Source organism: Lytechinus pictus, chromosome 13 (assembly GCF_037042905.1).
Source record: "Lytechinus pictus isolate F3 Inbred chromosome 13, Lp3.0, whole genome shotgun sequence".
Taxonomy (NCBI): domain Eukaryota; kingdom Metazoa; phylum Echinodermata; class Echinoidea; order Temnopleuroida; family Toxopneustidae; genus Lytechinus; species Lytechinus pictus.
In genome coordinates this window covers 24,315,339-24,333,838 of record NC_087257.1, presented here as the reverse complement: position 1 = coordinate 24,333,838, position 18,500 = coordinate 24,315,339, and the positions used below count along the sequence as shown (strand labels likewise).

The 18,500-nt window shown below is 35.0% G+C and overlaps 1 protein-coding gene across 1 annotated transcript in view; it reads right to left on the bottom strand.

The window, feature by feature from the left end:
• Positions 1–5,227: 5,227 nt before the first annotated feature.
• The window catches only part of LOC129274285 (E3 ubiquitin-protein ligase HECW2-like), a 48,401-nt gene continuing 35,128 nt past the window's right edge, over positions 5,228–18,500 (bottom strand). Inside the window, exons 18-24 of the mRNA XM_064108274.1 lie at positions 17,551–17,664; positions 16,781–16,933; positions 16,110–16,338; positions 15,456–15,602; positions 13,646–13,760; positions 11,661–11,859; positions 5,228–8,319 (exon numbers count right to left, since the gene is read on the bottom strand). Coding sequence (XP_063964344.1) covers positions 8,208–8,319; positions 11,661–11,859; positions 13,646–13,760; positions 15,456–15,602; positions 16,110–16,338; positions 16,781–16,933; positions 17,551–17,664 — 1,069 coding nt within the window. The 3' untranslated portion in view covers positions 5,228–8,207. The remainder of the gene's footprint in view (positions 8,320–11,660; positions 11,860–13,645; positions 13,761–15,455; positions 15,603–16,109; positions 16,339–16,780; positions 16,934–17,550; positions 17,665–18,500) is intronic.

The following is an 18,500-nucleotide window of genomic DNA, read 5'->3' as shown; positions in this document are numbered from 1 at the left end:
TTTTTTTCTCTCTGCGAGGGTATATAAAGAAATAAGGTTTCATTTTCCCGACTCCGGAGGAAACCCAAATAAATACGAACTATTTATAGGTTCTAGTATGCCCCAAAAGATGACAAACATTGCAAACTCGTAACCGTATATCATCATCCTCTCTGTGATGTTTTAATGTCCAGGAAAGACGTGTCCTCCACTTCCTTCCAAACTGGTCTATGGAAATGATTGGCCAGTTTCCTACAGACGAATCCTATTAAACTCTATATTTTGAGAATTAAGCATATTTATCTTCCGTTTTGGAAATTAAGGCAACAATCGCAGTAGTTAAATTTCGTATCCCATTTTCGAGTTTTTTGCATCAAAGAACGAAATTCAGCTATAATATTTCATGATAAAAAAATCTTCCTTCTTTTTACTTGTTGTTATTGGTCTTCTTCTTCGACAATTTATTTTCTTTCTTCCTTCTTCTAATTCCTTTCTTTATCCTTTCTCAATTTTTTCAAGTTCAAGTTCAAGTTCAATTTTATTTTCTCAACAATATAAAAAACAATATACAATATGTACAAGAATGAAAATTACATGTATCAGAGAAAACGGAAACTACTGAAAAGTTCATAAGAACTTGTGAGTTGTAGCTCCCAGTAAAACAAGGTAAAATACATATGAAAATCAAATGAAAAATATACACAAATCATTTCGCTCTTTTTGTTGCTTAATTTCTAATCCCCCTCTCTCTCTTCTTCCCCCTTTTTTTCTTTTGTTCTTTCTTTCTTTAAATTCTTTCTTTCGTTCTTTCTTTCTTTCTCTCTGTCTTTTTTTTCTTCTTAAATTGGGTATTTGTGAGGTGTCAAGTTTTTTTTTTTACTCACACGGTACAACAGTACAACACTAAAAGAGTTTTGAACACTTGTATAGGAAATTAATGGTCCTGATTTATATAGAAGACTGAGGTTTAATGTCATTGACCCGTTTCAGATAATCCTGCTTCCGTTATTGAAATAAAATAACAGGGGAAGGAACTGCAAAATCAGAGCATTTCAAACAAAGATGGATGAAGAATAATGACATCCATAATATCATCCGTAGCATCATTCATTTTGTGAGACACCATTTAATACAATGTCAACATTTTCTCATTTCTGTTTAGTTTTGCCTAAACTCTTCATCCATTTATCTACATATTCATTCACCCATCAATCCATCCATCCACCAACCCACCCACACATCCGTCCACCGATCCATCCATCCACCCACCAATCAATCTATCCATCCACCCATCCATCCGTCCATCCATCCACCCATCCACCCACCCATCAATCCATCCACCCACCCACCCACCCACCCATCCATCCGTCCATCCATCCACCCATCCATCCGTCCATCCATCCATCCATCCACCCATCCATCCATCCATTCACCTATCCACCCATCACTCCTTCCTCCCTTCCCTTCCTCCCTCCATCCACCCATCCATCTTATTTGTCTGTCTCTCTGAATTGCCTTTCATTAATTCATTCATTAATTCATCCATCCATCCATCCACCCACTTACCATTTCTCTTAACCATATGGTAGGTGTTTCATAAATCTACAAGCGACTTTACAAACAACAGGTGATCCTTTCTTACGAGCTGAATCAACACTTATGAAAATTGGTGCACATAATTTACCGCAAGAAATGATCATCAATTGTTCATAAAGTTGCTCATAACTTGCGAACAGCTTTACACCTACCTGGACATGCACATTATACTAGTATATGCATACAATTCACCTACAGATCATGAGCATGAAACAAATATCTGTTCTTCAGTAATTCATTTATTGAGAGTTTTAGTGAAAATGTCACATGTAATATTCTCCCCAAAATTTGAAATATCACTTATATTACATTCATATCATACTATACTGTAATAAAAATTCATATAATCCTCATCAGTTACAGGTCAATATTTATATTGAATGTTCATATCATAATTACGTTCTGTACAGGCTCTCAAATATTTCAATCAAAGAAATATAATTAATTACAGACAAGATTCATACCAATAAAATTACATAAAATGTACACGTTTGCAATCATTATTCTCTTATAACTCAGTGCGATCAGCTCAATAAGCTAGGTTTCAGATAATGATCCTACTCATAATTCTTCACTTATTTTGGAAATGATACTACAAGAGAAAGCTACATTTTCCAAAATCTCTGATTTTAAATAACATAGCCCATATTCATAAAATGCGACTATTCAAAGCTACATTTATTCAACTAAATAATTACATTCAATTCAGTACAATTAAGGGATTATCAGGCAAAGGTCATATGAACATCAGTGTAGGGCTGTTTCATGAGGGGGAGGGGGAGACATTACAATTTATTTGCAATTGATCGCCCATATCAATCACAAATTTGGTTGATAGAGCAATTTTAAAGCAAATAAATTCATACTTCTCTTAATAGAAGCAGTTCGGAATTTAAGCCAAGCTTCAAACTCTTTGTGTAACTGACCCCCCTGGAATAACTTTACAATGACCAAGACTCCTCGATATGGGTTTACAGCTTCCATGTCTTTATTTGACATCAAATTGTATCAGCAATGCATTCAAAGTTTTGAGTATGTTGCAAGAAGCTAGTAACTAATTACAAGCCAATTCCGGGTACCACAATCAATGATAACTCTTGAAAAATAACAATTGAACCCCCCTCCAAAAAAAAAATAATGGTAAATTTTTTATCGATTACTGGTCTGCATTTTGCAACAAAATATATGAATTCATTTATTATAGATAGGATTACTATATCAATCATTAGCTTGCAATTGATATTTGCAACTGATTGTGAAAAAGCTCCCTGCAACATCCTAAAGAATGATTTTTCTCTCCTATAACTATAGTTCTATAATATACCCTTCACCAAATATGATAATAAACAACACACAGACTAAATAAACTCCTCAAACACTAGAGATGGATGAAAAGATATGTCAGGCATACAGGTACCCATCTAACATTGTATTTCAAACTATTTTTCGGGGTTAAATCTGGGAATTTTCTGTCTCAAGCACCTTATCGTCAATATATCCATCATAGAATATATAAAGTCTATCACTCTCATCAAATAGGTATTAGTGAGTTATTGTCTTGAAATTGGCTAGGATGATTGTGGTCCTTAATTTTCAAGGAAATTTACTTTGAATATTAATAAAAATAATCATCTGGAAGAAATATGGGGTGGCATGATAGAGAAATGAAAAAATTGCAGTAATCAGGTATAAATCTTCACTCGATAGTAAATAAACTAAGGCTAGGGATAGGGAATATATTGTATTGAGGGATCTTAAAGTACATTACATAATTGCCAATTTACAGAATGGAATTGAGCGAAATATGAATATCATACATTGTACGACTAGACACAAAACACACTTGCAAGATACATACTATGTTAGAAATATTAGAAATAAATACTAAAATAAAGAGGATATAAATCTCACTAATAACTAATAGCTTTACAAAATTATAATATATACGAATGTAGAATATAGTGATTGCAGATATAAATGTAAATTAATATAAATTTTGAATTGCAAGTTTACATAGGATATACTAATTTTGCATGAATTTGCACGAGTGACAGCATCTTACACAATAGGCTAGATAAATGGCGGAAAAGACAGACGACCTTCTCATGACCTTGAGATGGTATTGGATAAGAGAATCGCAAAAAATATCTTCACCATGGTTTGATAGCATGCAAAATAAATACACCATGATTTGTATTTGATCATTTTATAACAATTCCATTCCCAGTCAAAACCAAATTTTAGGAGGAACAAAAAATGAATGCCATTACCTGATGATAACCAGTTCAGTCTAAGCTCATTCACTAAGCTGCTATTTACAATGCTACTTTGTTCAATAACTCATAATTTGAGTCCCAATATAAATGGGATATATTACTCACAGGGGGCATAACTTTCCCCTCACATACAGGTGTAATCTCTACTTTTCTTTTGTTACTGAACCAAATTTAATGATGTTAATAAATAGTAGGTTCTAAAATGTGCAATTATCCAAATTAATATAATTTGCTGCAAAATGTTCCCCCTTTTATAATCATAATTCTTATAGACATTATCAATTAAATTCATGACATTGCAATCAAATAGCTACAGAAGAAGTGAAAAATGAAAGAAACATAACTTTTGAATTTGAAATATCATGTCAACAATTTCACTATAGAATAGTCTTGTTATGAATGTTTACTGTATGATGTTTGCAAAGATACCATAATACATATTTTCATTTTACTGAAACAAGAAAATAATGGATTTAGCTACAAAACCAATCCCATGTCATGGAAGAAAATGTTGTCCCTCTCAAGAAGGCAAAATACAAAACTTACTTTTAATTTACGACCATAGTTTGGTGGAAGTTTTATGGAGTACAAGAAATAATATCTATAGATAAATTATTCAAAGTACTGGCAAAATAATAAAACAAACCAAAAGAAGAAATGAAAATACAATACTTGTAATTTCCTCCAATTCATCCCATTTATCATGCTTATGTGTTCACGGAAGTACTGCTTTTGTTAATATTCATCGACAAAGAGAAATGATTGCATGCATAAATTATGCATACAATATCTCATAATAACATCAATAATACAATAACATATACTCTTAAAGAGATAGGCATTAATAGAATTTAAATGATAATAATAGTAATAACAATGAAGATAATATATTAAATGTAAACAGCTGAATACGTTGTCTTTTGTTTAAATACCACATAACATATTCTTGATCAGATATACATACATGCACTAGAGATGATAAAGTCAATAGTCCCCATACATCATTACCAATTCCTCATACATTGCTTGTATATTGTACATTACAATCAATAAAGTGTTCATAAATATACATTTTATCAATCTTTTTTCAGTGAGAATGTCCAATTAGTTTACACATGATTTTCATTCCTATTGTCTTATTTACATCTTAATTTGTCTACTTTGGCAGTACATGTGGATTTATTACCATAAACTGCATTATGGAAGATTATTGAAATGGTATTTTGATCAGTGTTTGTGCATATCTTCCAGCCAACAGGTTGATGGAATACATGTCTAATGATTAATTTTATTTATGAATGGTGGCATGTCTGAAGTTCTGATTTAGTGCTGTAGACTATTTCTTACCAAAATATATATTGGCTCTTAATTTTCTTCAATAGGAATATTCTTATCAATTAGGTCCATATGGTAATTAAGAATGATGGACAAAATGAACTGTAGAGATTCGTTAAAGATTGCTATAAAACATTGAAATAATGTCCTTTCCCTTTGCTACAATTATATTTGGAACTATTTTTTTTTGTATTTTCAGGAGATTGCATATCGATACTCCCCTCTGCATATTCATAGGAGTGAATTCTTGTATCAACAGATCATAACACTGATCAAAGGAGAACATGCTGTATATAATGCTGTATAAAATAACTGGTGGGATAATCAAACCATACCAAAGCAACAACAAAAATTGAATAAAAAGTTTCAAAAATAAATTCTAAAATGTAACATTATATACACTGATGAAAGACAAATAAACACTGATTAGCGTGGTACAACCGGCCATGGAGAACAGCCAATATGAGACGGCTGGCTTTAGTCAAAGCGAAAGAACATCAGACTTATTTGTTCACCAACTGATTTCTAGTATCTACCTCTGTATTACCATAAATGGAAGTAATCTTGGCATTAACAACTATAGCTTTAACCGAAACTGATGATGCATTGTCCAATGGCCATGCAATATAGACAATTGTTTTAAGGTTTAAATGTGTTGTATGATTCCTCTCTTGCTCATTATTATGATGATGATAATAAAAATATTCAATTCTTGTAAATCACATACACGTAGTGCATATTCATCTAATGTCTCTATGTGCTTCCAAAGGTCTTTGGACATCACTTCCCTTGATTTAGCCCAGCAGACATTTACAGAGCACAGGCATTTCAAGAAATCAATTCCTGCCAGGTACATTACAAATGGACTGATATTACTAACTGATGAGTGATGACTGATAATGATATGTGGATATGACATTGATTTTGAGCTTGTTGGTTATAGTCATGAAATATACACCCGGTGACTCTCACAATAAAAGAATGTTAGGAATCCAGGTGAACAAATGTTCCTGGGTGTATATTACTTTCAACAAAAACATTATTACTCAGTCCCGAAATGGTTGGTATTTGCAATATGATGCTGCACAGCATAGCAAGGATGGTTAGATCATTCTGATTGATATATATTCTTTCCAATGATACAGTTAATATTGAATGATAAAGGATCATATTTCATGGTAAGTTGAGGGCCCTGTGACACAGCTATGGATTAATCGTAAGGCTAATTGATTGCATTGATCATAACATACAATCACATATACAAATAAACTGTGCAATCATTTTATGCATTAATCGTATGGATGATTTTTGTGATTGATTTCATTGATCAATACATGTAATCCCTTATACAAATCAACGGTGCAATCATTCTTACGCATTAATCGTATGGATGATTTTTGTGATTGATTTCATTCAATACATGCAATCACTTATACAAATCAATTGTAAAATCAATTGCTCTACTTTCTGCTACTGGGCCCTGGTCTTCCATTTCTAATACTGGTGAAAGTTTCATGAGGCTGTTCGTAAGTTACCAGTGACTTTATGAATGACTCATGATCCTTTCTTGTGGTGACTGATACACACCAGATTTCCAATGGCATTGATTTCAGTTCCTAAGAAAATGTCACCAGTCGTCCGTAAATTCGCTTGTAACTTACAAAACAGCTTCATGAAACACCTACATGTACATGGGCCCCGTCTTACAAAGAGTTACGATTGATCTGATCAACATCAGCTAGATGGAAATCCATCACTGTCATAATTTCTACTAGAGGAAATTTGCACAATGTCCTTTGTAAATAAAGAGAATCACACTAAATTTTCAAGAATGCAATGAATGTATAAAATATACATCATATCTGGAAAATATTTTGAACAAACATGCAGTTTAGAGGTTGATGTTGCTGGCTTTCCATTGTTGTGGTTGATCAGATCAATCGCAACTCTTTATAAGACGGGGCCCAGGTATTACAGCCTACCGTCGATGAAAGACAGTTTCCCCATGAGATGATACAGAGACTACAGAGTAGGGAACATTCCACGAGATTGCATGTATGGAGTCCATGGGAACAATATTATGATGTCATAGTTTAGGCGACCCATAATGAAGGGAGATACATGTACTTCAAAAACTTGGTGGGATTAGATCTTCTTTGCACCTGATGAACTTGGAGATATCTGATAGTCCATATCAATTCAACCTCATTTTGTTTCTTACACAATATCCTATCATATTGCAGAAGAGGTAGGATAGCTTTGGTAAAATGAAATAGATAGCTGACATGTCAGGCAGCCCATCATCTAACCCTCTCTATTATTACTGTATAGGATACTGAGGAGGATATATGACAAAGGACAGGCGTATTACACAATATTTATCCTCCTGCATCCTTCATACCCATCTTTCCAAGAAACATGTCCTCTCTTGACCGATGTCCTCAGAAAGTGTTCTTGTCCCCATGCCAACAGATTCACTTGTTCTATCGGGTTTGTACATGAACTATGAGGTTTACACATACAAGGAGGGAAAACTTCTGGGAGCTCTCTGGAGATAACAGATGCATATCTCAACTCCATTACAAACAAACCAGATTCACATGAATGGCATACAATGGTCGTCTTGAAGATGGCCATTTTTGCAGGTTTCTTCATCTCCACTCAATCATAAGTAATTGAAACCTACACAAATCCCAGATAAAGGTATTCTTGAAGATGGGCATTTTCACAGGTTTCTTCAGTTCCACCTAAATGCAAGAAAGTCATAACCACATGGATAACAGGCAAATTTCATCTCTTGAAGATGGGCATTTCCAGTCGGGCCTGAAATGAGAAATTCATCTTCAGCCTCAAAGACTTGTTAATGGCACCAACGGCATCCCAACCTTCTTGTCTTCACCAACCTACCATCTTCACATCCAACTTAAACAACATACATCTCTCTTCATCCTGATCGCTCTGCTAAATTTGGTCATTCCATGTTATTATCCAAGACTTGTCTCAAACGTGCGCTTCATCACCTCAATCGATTCCAAAGGTGCTTGTCTCTTCCACCGCAATGACCAGTTTCTCCATCAGCACAGCGTAGGTTGGGTACGCAGGCAGGTCCAGTCGGTTGAAACAAGTGTGAGCTCTGAAATGAACAAAGAGGAAAGCCATCTTGGCTTACAAAAGTTTTCACAGTTGTTTTTCCTTTCATGCCAATCAAAAATATTAAAATGAATATTGGAAAAGCTGGAATTTTAAGGTAGTTTTACATTCGCTAGTCGACATTGTTAAGAAAATTTCCACTTTATATAGCCATTCTGCACTCAAAACAAAATTACAATCACCTATTGGGTTTTCCTTATGTTTCCTATTTTGCAAGGGTCAAGACCAGTAAAGCGCATGTCTAAATGTTACTGTTTTTACATTAGACAAAACAGACTGACTCACACTTGTACAATGCTGGAGCATTCCAGTATTTGATTTCCAATAAGATTTACTTCCACACTATGCAAAAAAATATACATGTAAAGCAAGATTAAAAATAGTGTATGTATGGGGGGGGGGGGAGGGGTGAAAGGTCAATGTACAACAGGCTTGTGTGGATGACTCCGGGTTGACATCAATGAAATTCATAAATATACTTCAGAATACATGACATTATCATAATATTGTACAGGAAAAAAGAAGAAAAGTGGGCAGCTAAGATTAACTTTTCAAGAGAATAGGCTTGCAACATACAACAAATAATGTTTGTAAACTTAAGCTTAACATCCACAGAAGGATTGTACGAACAGACACCATAGTATTGCACCTGTTGAAGCCCCAAAGGAGGGGAATCTACCAGTCCTATATCTAACCTCAGGTATAAGAGGTATAAACAGTTACCCCATACAAAGAATGATAAGTAAATAAGAGGTTAAATCCCCCTTTCTTCACTGTCAAGCTCCATTCTTTTCACCCTTTTAAAGTGCCTTTGAATGAAACAAACCTTTTAGTACAGGAGTTAAACTGTTACTCCACAGACCTTTCACAATCAATAGTGAGTAAGTCTAAATCCTTTAATCTTGATCTCCTAATCCCCTGGCCTTAATCCTGTCATTTATTAAGATGTGGATACCCATTGTACCAGTTCCCCTTTACTTTGCACTTTTCTTTCCATTCACTTGGTTACAGCTACAGACTTGGAGGTCAATCAATGGGGTCATCATGGGACATGTAGGTAAAGTGTATTAGACATTGAGGTAATGTGGCATGCAGTCTAATCTAGATTTATGTCAGTCCATAATCTATGAGGGTGATGTGAGAGCTTTTTTTTACAATCAACTGCAAACTCTCAATTTCCAGTTTGTAATTGAAAAATCGATTGTAAATAAAGCATATAAATTTGAACTCTCTGTAGCAAGAGGCAGAATGGGGATCAGTTAAAAACAATTTAATTCAATTTCAAGATTTTGTGTTGATGAAATAAACTAACATTGGCTTGCAATTGCTTGCAATTGTTTTCGTAACATCCCATTGCCGCAAGAAAACGCAAAAAGGAAGCAGGCAACAAATGTTATATTTATCAAGATTAGAAAAGATTAAATTTCCTAACTTAGTTAAAATCTCACATACTTCATTTTGCCATAGTACACAGATAAGTGCAACATTTCGTGACAGATGTCAGCAATGACTAACTTGCCTTTCTCTAAAAAATTCAGTAAAATCCTTTGTTTTGGTTTGCTAAGAAGCATCACCCTTTGACTATTAGTATTGTAACTGTCACAGCATGACAACTTGCTAGTGCTGAGAAGCTTCAAGAAGTGTTGATCAGTTCACAATAATTCTGGACTAATCTATGAGTTGTTCAACTACCAGAACAAGGAAAGAATTCAATCATAATCCATTTAACGTGAGCCAAGATAAACAGGAATTCCCAGAAAAAAAAATAAATACTTGAATGTTAATCACCATAACCTTCTCATCTCTCTATAATTCTCTCCATAGTCATAAGACTATTTTGGGCATTTGTAGTCACTTATCCTCACATTAATCAGACATAACAATAGGGATGCCAAAGACCACTGTTAAAGATAAATACCAGTTGTGGTAACAATCTCAAAATGAGTTCAAACAGATTCCGATAAAATTACCATCCAAGTGTTTGCATGTATGAATAAAAAATATGTGCCAAGTGAAAATGCATAATTGCTGAGAAATGAGCAAATAAGCACTGAATTCCATCAAATGTCGGATATTTTTCTGAGCAATATTAATACACTGTCCCACATATGCTTTCCTGTGTTAGTGATCATCAGAATTATCTGTTTTCAGCTAAAATTTCAAGATTTCACAAAGATAAGTTTATCACAATGTACCAGATCTAGATCTATGATGATACAGTGGAAATTAACCTTGACTTTAAAGGAGAATGAAACCCTTGAAACCAGCTGAATCCATATCAAAGAGAAAATCAAAGAAACATATTGTTGAAAGTTTAAGGAAGATTGAATGAATAATAAGAAAGTTATGAGCATTTGAATATTGAGATCACTAATGCCATGTAGATCCTCCTATTGGCAATGCGACCAAGATCTGTGATGTCACACACGTACAACTCCCTCATTACTTTAGTACTTATTTCACTTATATTCTCACTTTTATAGAGTCTATCACAAGGTGAGGTGTTCTCTTTATGACAGGACAAGTACAGAGGTTTCACAACATTATATCATTGATGAATCGTTTGTCATATGATTAGAATGAGCAAAAAGAGATGTTTTGGGGTACATTTTCAGTGTCCAAAAGGGGAGAGTTGTTCATCTGTGACATCATAGATCTTGGTCGCATTGCCAATGGGAGGATCTCCATAGCATTAGTGATCTCGACATTCAAATGCTCATAACTCTTCTATTGCTAGTCCTATTTTACTCAAACTTTTGTTGATCTTATTCTTTGATTTTTCTGCTTTCACAAAAGCTAACTTGCTCCAAGAGTTTCATTCTCCTTTAAAAGACTTTCTCATGAAATAATTGTTTGCTGCAATTACTGTCTTTTACCTTTTAAGATGCACAGCGCCTTTCCCATTCCCTATGGCTTTGTTTACGATAAATATGAAGATTAACTTTGGGAAGTCACTTGCAGAATGCCTGAGAGAAGATTCGTAAAGTAGCTCTGAATTCTGATAAGATGCCTTGTGAGAGGGATATCCGACATGCTCACTTTGAAGTGGATGTTTTACAAAGCTCTTAATATGTTACGAGTGTCTTTACACACCACTGCTGACCCTTTCTTAGAAACTATATCAACACCAATGGAAATATGGTGTGTGTCATTTACCACAAAGAAGGATCACAAGTCGTTTGTAAAGTCGATCATGACTTGCTAACAGATTTATGAAACACCCAACAGATTCCATACCTAAAGAACACAGAAATGACAATTTTGCACTTTATGATTTTATTTAAAACTTCTGTTATGATCCATGTCTCAGTTGTGATTACATACCTTGGTAAGAATGAAGTCTTCCCCCACTTTTCGATGCAGAATTTCCTTGGCCCGTTGCTGCCACGGAGGGCGGCAAATCCCTCGTATGGAATGCTGGATGTACCCGTGACGAACTGAAGCAGACGAAGCCGTCTCTCATTGTCAAACCTCTCCACCGCCATCCAGAACCAATTGACTACATGATGCTTATCGTGGAAACCTTGGAAGAAAAAATAATAAGCATACTTAGTTTTGGGACCAACTATTCATTTATTTATTATTTATTTAATTAATTAAATAATTTATTTATTATTTATCTATTCATTCATTCATTTATTTACTCCATTGGCTCTCTTTTATTAGATAAGCAGTTTTCAGCAGCTTCTTTTTGCCATTCATTTATTTCCACATAAAATACAAATTATAATACATGTTATAACAATCAATATTACACAAAGTGGGGGAGTCACTAAAAGCTAACATGCTTGTCAAGAGAGACTCCTAGATTATGCAAACTTGACAAAAACAGAAGCAAAGGAAGAGGTGTGGGGCACTGAAAGTTGGAATGAATTCTGATCAAATGTAAGATGATGGAAGGTGTAGTTAAAGGTCAAGTCCACCTCATATATATCAAGATTCTATTTTGAGAAGGAATGCAGTTTACAAAGGAAATAAAATGAAATGTTGTACAAGCGTCGTGGTGTAGCGGTTCTGACTCTCGCCTTGTACTCAGAGGGTCGTGTGTTCAAATCCCACCATGGCCTAGCGTCCTTTGGCAAGGCGTTAATCCACACTTTGCCACTCTCCACCCAGGTGTTAAATGGGTACCCAATAGGATGTGAAAGCCTGTATATAGTATGCCTAGTAATTGAGTCTTGGAACTCTTGTTGGAATGCTCCCCAGGGAGTGGAGAAGGTGCATACATTGTATGCGGGCATGCAAGGATCCGATGACCGGGGTAATAATATGTCTGTAAAGCGCTTAGAGACGTCGTTCTGATGTATTAAGCGCTATATAAATGCGGAATATTATCATATTATTACAAGCAAATCTTTAAAGGACAAGTCCACCTCATAAAATCGTTGAATTGAATCAACAGAGAAAAATCAGACAAGCATGATGCTGAAAATTTCATCAAAATCGGATGTAAAATAAAAAAGTTATGACATTTTAAAGCTTCGCATATTTTTCACAAAATAGTTATATGCACAATTTAGTCACATGCAAACGAGAGAATCAATGATGTCCCTCACTCACTATTTCTTTTGTTTTTTATTGTTCGAATTATACATTATTTCAATTTGTGCAGATTTGACCATAAGGAACATCTTGACTGAACCATAAAATGTTAAGCAATGGTAATTCAATATGTTCAGGGAGAAATAAAACTTTGTTTCACAGGACAATGAGGAGAAAAGTGAGTGATGTCATCAGTTCCCTCATTTGCATACCGACCGGGATGTGCATATAAATGTTTTGTGAAATTAACGAAACTTTAAAAAATGTCATAACTTTCTTATTTTACATCCGATTTTGATGAAATTTTCAGTGTTATACTTGTTGGATTTTTCTCTTTTTATTCAAATCAAATTTTTGTTGGGGTGGACTTGTCCTTTAAAGATTTGCTTGTACAACATTTCATTTTATTTCCTTTGTAAACTGCATTCCTTCTCAGAATAGAATCTTGATATATTTAGCAAAATGATGCTGCAAAGTTGCCGCAACATTTCTCTTCTGTACTTACACTTAGTATTCCAAATGAAATCCAAATATTGATACAAAAGCAATATGTTGCCACAATGTTGTTAAAACACTGTCTTGTTGCAGCATCTTTTACAGTATGTATTTTATAATCTGTTTTCCATGTAAAATCAATGTTGCTACCATGTTCCATGTCACATTCTGCTTACGTCTCTTATAATCTGTATCCTTTCAAATACATATTGATGTTGGAGCAAAATGTTGGCACCATGTCGAAGCAACAATGTTGCTACATTTCTACCTACCTCCTCTATACTCTGTATTCCTCCTCCAGTCAGCAACATCAATTTCAGCCGTACCAGCAATCACCAACTCTAACTCCCTTGCATCAAACACTGATACCAGTCTGGAATCAACAACCTAAAAAGAATAATGAAAAACATGGCCCCAGTTTAGAAAGAATCATGATTATGAAGAGCCATATGCTTCACCATGTGGTTAGCCCTGAAAATGACTGTTGAATGATAAAGTAATCGATTTGATCATTTACAACTATGGAAAGCCATAAACGTCACAACTTTTATCGAAGAAATACACAGGGACTGTCATAGCTGACTGTTTTAGTGTCCTAATCCCGACATATGTATGGCAAGCTCTTTTATTGTATTATCCTTTTTCTTGGTATCAAAGATTGTTAACATTAGGAATTTAATTACTGATATCAAGAAGTAGGAATGAAGTTTAAAAAAGCTTGCTATGCAGAAACAGAAATATGTATGTTGGCATGTGCTGGCTAATACATCCAGGGGGGTGTTTCACAAGGATTTACCGGTAACCCTATCTAGGCCAGGGTATTTTGGGAGTTCATATGGCTGGGGGGGGGGGGCCTCCCAGGCCCCCCCTTGAGATCTCGGCCGATCGCGCCGAAAATTGGCACGCAGGTTGTCTGGGATATAATCTACAAAATTGTATAGTAATTTATTTCATGCTAATTGTTATAAAGTAATTATGCTAATTCATGCGTAATTAGTATGCAAAATCATACTTTTTCCTCTAACTCCATAAATAAAGCTCCAAATGTTCTGATTTTTGGCATAGAAAATCTTTGTGGTGTTCTTAGCAAGTTTACATGAAAAAAATTGTGATATCAGATCAATTTTTTATGTTTTATATTGCTTTTTGCAATTTCTTATGTATTTCTTTGTTTTTTGGACCCTTTGTTTTTCATTGTTTTTTCAAAAAAATTCTTTGGGGACTCTTCTAAGATCATAAACAGCATAAAATACATACATTTAGACCAGCAAAACTAAAAATAATCATACATTTATGATTTTTGGTTGAAAACACAATTTACATTGACTTTGTACACAAAATCACGTTTTTGAGCAATTTTTGGTCTGACATGCACTTACATAACGCTACGTAATTTCGGAACCGCGTACCTGGGTGACGCAAAATTGGTCTCAAAAGTTGCGCAAGACTTGAAAGTAAAAAGTCTGCGAGCAGCACGGTCAAAACAATTTGCGCGGCGAAAATATCGCGCGACTCGTTGAGGGGGTGAGGGGGGGCCTCAGAGGCCCCCCCCCCCCGGCCTAGATAGGGTTAAGTATGACTTACAGTCGCACTTAAATGCCTAGTTGCGTGTGGTATAAAAGGCATAACCGCATTGGTCAGATCATGCAAAGAGGATGCGCACTACTGCGTATTGATCAATTAGATTGCGCGTTGCATCTGAGATACGTGTCAACATTTAAGTGCTATTTAAGTCATTCTTAAATCTTTGTGAAACACCCTCCTGGCTGGTGTTTCATAATGCTATTCATAAATTAAGAATGACTTTATGCATGACTGGTGACTCTTTTTTGATTGCCTATCATGCTTAAGTACCTTACTTGGCACCTTAGAACATGTTTCTAGTCATGCGTTAGGTCGTGCGTAACTCTACGAAGAGCATTATGAAATACCCACCAAATGCGGCACCTCCTTTAATAAGCAACATCCTTTTTGATAAAAAGAGATGACTTGAACAGAAAAAGAAATCCTAAATGTTAGCTTCCTACTCATTTTTATTTAGAATAAATTGATGTATGTTCTTTGTAGCAATTATTATCTTACCTCATAGAATCCTCTGACAAGGCTCTCCGTCTGTTCCGCCACCCCCCTCTCGATACGCCACCTGACCATCTTCTCAATATACTCCTTTTTATTCTTCTCCGTCACTGCGATGTTTGATCCATTTGGCTTTAGTTCTCTCTCTGTTAGCTGTAAGGTTGCATCAAAATAGTGAAAAAAAATTCACGATCACATTGATTGATATCAACTACAACAATGGCATCACTTTCACTTCACAGAAAAACACTGTTCTTCATGTGAAATCTAGTAAATAATGCCTCTGTTAAATATACAAAAGTCATACGATCATCGGCTAAAAAGTTAATAACGCATTTTCAGGCAAAGCTTATTAGTTTTGTAACTTAGTAGAAATTTAATTACTAAGAATACAGTTATATTTCATCAATATCTTCTTAAAATTTTGGGCTAAAAAATAGACACTTTACAGCCAAGCATTACTTTACAGTCAATCTTATGAAACAGCTCAAGGTACAGGGGTTTGGTAGAGTTAAAATCAGATACAATTCCCAAAATCAAACACAACTTGATTTTAAAACAATTACATAATGTATTAGGGACTTAGGCTTTAATTCTAGAGCTGCATTTGAACGCATCTCTTTCAGATACAGGCCCAAGATAATATCAACTGTGTCTCACCTGTCCAAAGACCTCCTCATCTGCTGTGAAGGTCAGATCAAGCTGGTCAGTGATGTCATTATCCTTGACCCATAGAAGGCTACGGTAGAACTCACTGTCCAGAGACTCCAGGTCGGTCAAGCTACACAGCTGCCTCAAGAGGGCCTTATAGAACGGCCGTGTGAAGAAGGCATCGAGGAGGAAGTGGTGGATGATCGCTAACCCGATTACACGACCACAGAAACGGAACCTGTAGAAGGATAAAGATATAAAGACAGAAATGTATGTCATTCATTTGTCTCCAACACAACACAACTGCTGTGAAAATTTCATAGGCAGCCCAGGAAGGATTTGATGAGATAGGGATATGTTGGTAAGGTAAATATCAGACACCTTGTAGTCAGTGAAACGGTTGTAGTATTTTGATAGAGCAATGACTGTGTTTTTTCCTCCCGATTAGCTAAAATTAAAGAAGTCTCGACAAACAGTTAGTTTGGGCTTGAAAAATAAATGGAATTTACATTATCAACTGGTATTACAAATTATTTCACTTAAATTATGCACAAATGGTGACCTGATCTCGTGCTAATTAAAAGACACGTATTCATTTTTCCTGTGCTATCATAAGGAGAGTGAATTCCTATGGGAATTACAGAATTCAGCATTCAATGGGTTGAATTTGTTACACTCACCATTCTAGATAATTATCAACAAAGGCCGACATCGGGCTGATCTGTACAGTGTAGGTATCAATGGCTGAGTACTCAAACAAACCATAGTATGGGTTGAAGAGCTCCCTCGATAAAAGGAAGAAGAATTCCCTTGACGGACCACCATAATCCAACCTGGGAAAAAAATTAAAGATGGAAACTAAATGAATATCTTAAACATTGTAATTCTGTAGTTTTAGCCAATTTCATGGGTACATTTTTGCTGCTATTTATGCTGATTTAAGAATCATCACTTCGAATACAGGGCATTTTATTGGTGCATTATTAACACATAATTTGGTCTACTTGATTTGCCTGTGCAATATCATAGTACATGCATAAATATCTGATTCATTCCCAATTTATTTGTGTAGGAGTTTCTGCATTTATTGTACAATCAAAATAAATTTACACTGAACAGAGTATGACAAAATGAAATACATTACGTGACAATTTTATAATAAAGCAGATATAATAGAATTTAGACATATTGTAAATATAAGGTACAGTAATAAAAATGCAGTGGCCAACTATTATAAGTAAAATGCTTGACTCATAGTAGCCATATATGCTGTATGCTTACGTACAAAACTTGCTGTGCAATATAGTGCCGTATTGCAAAGTCTAATGATTAATGTTCATTAAAGATAAATATAATTATATTGGATGGCTATACTTCATGGGATACAGTATTCCACTCAATAGGGCAATATACATGATCTTATTCAAGTAGTAGAGGAGGAGTAACATACCCTTCTTCTCCAGCGAAGCAGATGAAGAGCTTGCACTTCTGGATGTCCTTCTTGTTGATAGCCATGATCTTACCAAAGGCATCTTCTAACAGATGATCTCTTCTGATCGTCAATCTGAAAAAACAAGCAAAATTACATAAAACATTATATTCATACGATGGATAATCATCGATGATAGCTTATCATCAGTGATGTGAGCTCATACTACGACAATCGTCCAAATGATATCTAATCTTTAGCATTTGACTTTTGAGAAAGACTCCTAATCGATGAATAAATCAAGGTAAGAGAAGTATTGGGTGTACTAAGTCTATGGCATACTGGGATATTAATTTTCATTTATTTCAAGTACGTTGATTATCACGTCCACAAGGCTCAAAATGAAGAGTAATCCCACCGCTGCTCGTGGATAGAGTGTAAACCAAAGTAATTTTTATTCTTTGACTAAACTTACAGATTGCGAAGATTTTACTGCGTCTTCATGCAAGTAAATTACAAGCCAAATCATCGGAGTATAAAACTTGAAATTGATCTCTAAATTGGCAACATCATGTGAACCTAGCTACTTTGTTCAGTAATGAAAATTATAAAACAACATAGCCATCATGTAAGACACTCACACAAGTTTCCCCACATGAATAGTCCATTGAAACACAAGGTTCTATTTGTTTTGGATTCATGTTAGCTTCTGACAGCCATGGCCTGAATAAAACACTTTGAAGATGATACTTGAGACTTCATAGAACACATCCCTGGGGGTAAACCGACTGAAATCATATTTCATTGTAAAACCAGGAAGGAAACTCTTGATTTATGGCCAGGAACAGAGTTGTTTCCAAGCTGTCCCACAATAAAAGGAAACAAGCCTGATTTTTTTATTCTTCAAAATGTACATTTTCTGATTCTTGATATTTTCTGTATGCTCAACATGATGCTCAAGGAATTGGAAT